Raw genomic sequence first — 4089 nt, 5'->3', positions numbered from 1 at the left:
TGAACTTGAGAGGGAAGCCACTGTGCACCGTGGATCTTTACAGCTGCTGAGGAGCTCCTGGAGTAAGACAGAGATCTGAGACTAAAGGTAGAGTTTATCATGTTTATCATTGTGGAGAGGTAAGCATGATCGAACACCCAATGAGGGGGGAGAGCATGCTCAGAGCCCGGCGGCTAATCAGCAGGCCAATCAGAAATGATAAATAACACCTGTTTATTCAAGTGATTGAGCCGGAGAGACACCCTTCTTAAGGAGAAGAGAAGGAGCAGCCGGGAGAGGAGAGAGCAAACACACACACCTCAACTGCTACATGTGTTGTGCATTGAAAAAATAAAAGTATATTACTTACCTGATATCGCCGACCCTGTCTTCTTCTTCTTCACACACAACAACGAACAATATTACAATCATGTTTACAGTTTCTGACTGTCATAACATAATAAACAGATTGTAAACATGTTTTCTCTTTTATTCATTTTCTTCTTACTGTTGTTCAATGGAGCTGGACAATGAAGAACCGACAGGAACTGAACGTCTTGTGATGGCAGTAATGTTGACCTGAGCGGGGGCCTTCTACAAGTGACCGCCTAAAGATACTGGCATCATCATCATCATCATCATCATCGAAGGTGTTAAAGTTCTTATAGACCTTATTTTTTTACCAGATTCAGGCAAACTCTGCTTTCACTCCGTCCAAAGCCCCAGCTGGACTGTTTTGGCCCAAGGTATACGATCAGGCCCAGGAAGTGACTGTGGAAACTTGACTGGCCCTGGCTCGCATTGGCACGCTAACTTAAGTCGCGAGAGTAAAAAACACGGCTCTTGACTACATTCCCAGAGCTTGTGTCCACCTGGGTTTGACATATGCATTTTAACTGTGACAAAGAATGGTGTTTTTTAGGGATGTAACGGTATTGTACATACCGTCGTACCGCAATAATTTTTTTTTCCGATATTACCGTGGTCGGATGACTCGGTAAAACTTAAGATCTGTTGAGAAAAATTCTCAGGCGAATGGAGCGTACGGGCCAGCTGGAACTACAGTTCCCATCAGCCCATGCGTGGCCAACATCCTTTGCGGTCTGTTGTCACTACAGTAATGCGGAAATGGAGGGTGCTGGTAGTAGCGGCGAAGGAGAGCTGAAAATGGTTGAAAGAAAAGCGTGTTTTAAATCTGATGTGTGGAAGCATTTTGGTTTCTCTCTGAAGAGAAACGAGAAAGGAGAAAATGTGACTGACAAAGAAAAAACGATATGCAGGCACTGCCAGACTGTGATAAAATACAAGTTGGGGAATACGAGTAACATGAGGAGCCATTTGTTTAATCATCACCCCGAAAAGGTACGTGAAGATATGGGGAGCAAAATCAAGCCAGGTCAAAAGACTATAAAAGAAGTGTTTACAGCCTCTCTCCCTCAAAACAGTGTGAGAGCACAAAGAATCACGAGATGCATTGGTGAATATATAGCCAAAGACCTACGGCCCTTTTCGGTAGTGGACAATGAAGGTTTTAAGAGGCTAGTAAACATGCTGGAGCCAAAGTATAAAATCCCATCGCGGCCACACTTTAGTCAAACTGTTTTACCAGCTCTTTACAAAGAGACAAGGGAGAAAGTTGCACAGAGCCTCAAACAAGCAGAGTGCATTTCAATCACAACAGACGGGTGGACTTCACGAGCCACTCAGAGCTATGTTACTATCACAGCACATGCTATGACAAGTGAATGGGAGATAAAAGCTTTTGTCCTACAGACACGTGTACTCTTTGAGTCACACACTGGACACAACATAGGCGAGGTGTTAAAAGCTGCTGTTTCAGAGTGGGAGCTTGACATGATTTACAACAACAATCATCAGGGCATCGCTGTGGTTACTGACAATGCAAGAAACATGGGTGTGGCAGTAAAAAAGGCTGGTCTGTCCCCACATGTAAAGTGTTTTGCTCACACCTTAAACCTTGCGTCCCAGGCAGGTTTGAAGGTAAACCGTGTCAGTCGTCTGCTTGGCAGAGTGAGGCGTGTAGCAGCGTTTTTTCACCGCAGTTCAACTGCAACAGCTGTGCTGACCTCCAAGCAGCAAATGTTAAACCTGCCAGTACATAAACTGATAATGGATGTAGTAACTAGGTGGAACAGCTCACTTAACATGATTGAGCGCTACCTGGAGCAACAACAGGCAATTGCTGCAGCCCTACTAAGTTCTGAAGTTAGACACAATGCACGTGAAATAGACACTGTAGATCCAGCTGACATCGCAGATGCTGAGGACATAGTTAAACTTCTCACACCCTTGAAAAAAGCAACCACTGTGCTGTGTGATGAGTCTCGACCAACAGTCTCTCTTATCATGCCTCTTAAACACATGATACAAGTGAGCATGGCACCATGCAATGCAGACTCAAACACCGTCTCTCAAATGAAGGCAGCAATACTGAATGATTTGGCAGACCGTTACCAAGGGGAGCAAGCAGAGTTTCTGTATGAGAGCAGTGCGTTGGACCCCCGGTTCCGGGCACTACCCCATCTGAATAACAGCGAAAGGGATGACATTTTCATCAGGCTCAAGTTAAAAGCAACACAGATGCAGAACCAGGTATTTGTTTGAAAATACTTTGTGTGTGTGACTTTTTTTTTTAAGAGTTCCCAATATTTAATATTTATGTTTGCGTGTCTAACATTTACATTTTTTTTAACTCTGCTTGCTTCTGCAGAACCCCAGAGAAGAGGAAGGTGCAGCATCAGGCAGCCATAAAGATGTGTCTGGACAGTCAAAAACTTACCTGCCACAAAAAGCACATGCTGTGGGAGGTGTTTCTCCTCCATCCAAAAAGACTGCTCTTGAAGATCTTTTTAGTGATTCTTTTAGTCATAGGGACTGCAGAACACCGCACACTGCTCAGATTGATGCAGACATTGAGATGTATCGCAAAGAGCCCTCTATCTCTCTCACGGCTTGTCCTCTCAAGTGGTGGAAAGAAAACGCACAACGTTACCCACTGCTGTCAACCTTGGCCATGTCCTATCTATCTGTCCCAGCAACCTCAGTCCCAAATGAGAGGGTTTTTTCTGTTGCTGGGGACATTGTAAATGCCCAAAGAGCCCAGCTTTTGCCAGATAATGTTGATATGCTAATTTTCCTTAAAAAAAACCTGTTTCTGTCTGAATAAGTGAGTGCGTGACTAAATGAGGTGAGTGTTTTCAAATACTCATTCAGCACATGGTCCAGCTGCAATTAATATGCTGCTATTTTTTTTTTAGTTTAAGAATACTAAATTGAAACTTAAAATTTTTTTGGGGTTTAAGAATTTTTTGTTATTTAAATTGAAAACTTGAAGTTCCTTTATGAAAGTTTACAGAAAGATGGCTAATTTTTATGCAATTGATATGTTCAGTGTTCAGGTAAACTGTTTAATAAACACTTCTGGCACTTACTTAGAGTTTCTTCATTTTTTTTTTTTCTCTCTAAATAATTCAATAAATACCGTACCGTGCCATTCATACCGAGGTATTACCGTACCGTGAAATTCTGATACCGTTACATCCCTAGTGTTTTTACAAGCGACTGTCTGGTGAACACTGGAAGATATTAGAGGGTAGTATTCCCATGAACTGCGGTGTCCTCCTTGCTTCAATGAATCTGCATTATTCTGGCAAATAATACCTTTCATGCATTAAATCAGATAAATTTCACTTTAAAGAGCCCATATTATGGGTTTTTGAAAATTCTCCTCCATGTGGTGTGTAACACAGCTCTAAGTGAAGTGAAGTATCCAGCTAAGGCTTAAATCTGTAAGAGTACAGTGTTTAAAACGGTTGATTCATCTATAAAAGAGTCGACTCATAGTGCTTCAAACGAGTCGCCTTGATACCGAGTCATTAGGTGTTTCGCCTTGACGTACGAATGAAACCAAGTTATTCACGTGCACGCGCAAACCCGGGAGATTTGAAACCTGAGGCCCCGCCCTCTGATGCAGAAACCCAGACACACACACACACACCCACAAACATGCACACAAACATGCCGGTCGATTGAAGTCACACTGCAGATGGATATTATTCAGTCTCTACCCAAAGATGAAACCTCAGCATT

At 42.8% G+C, this 4089-nt stretch overlaps 1 protein-coding gene across 1 annotated transcript; it reads left to right on the top strand.

Annotated features, from left to right (window-relative positions):
• The first annotated feature begins 959 nt into the window (after positions 1–959).
• Positions 960–3429, top strand: LOC137490251 (E3 SUMO-protein ligase ZBED1-like). Its single transcript, XM_068218354.2, has 2 exons — positions 960–2592; positions 2711–3429. The coding sequence occupies exons 1-2, from the start codon at positions 1015–1017 to the stop codon at positions 3164–3166; spliced, it is 2034 nt and encodes a 677-aa protein (XP_068074455.2). The 5' UTR covers positions 960–1014; the 3' UTR covers positions 3167–3429.
• The last annotated feature ends 660 nt before the right edge of the window (positions 3430–4089 follow it).

Source organism: Danio rerio, chromosome 7 (assembly GCF_049306965.1).
Source record: "Danio rerio strain Tuebingen ecotype United States chromosome 7, GRCz12tu, whole genome shotgun sequence".
Lineage (NCBI taxonomy): Eukaryota > Metazoa > Chordata > Actinopteri > Cypriniformes > Danionidae > Danio > Danio rerio.
Note: the sequence above shows the minus strand (reverse complement) of the source record. Positions and strands in the feature narration are given on the sequence as shown.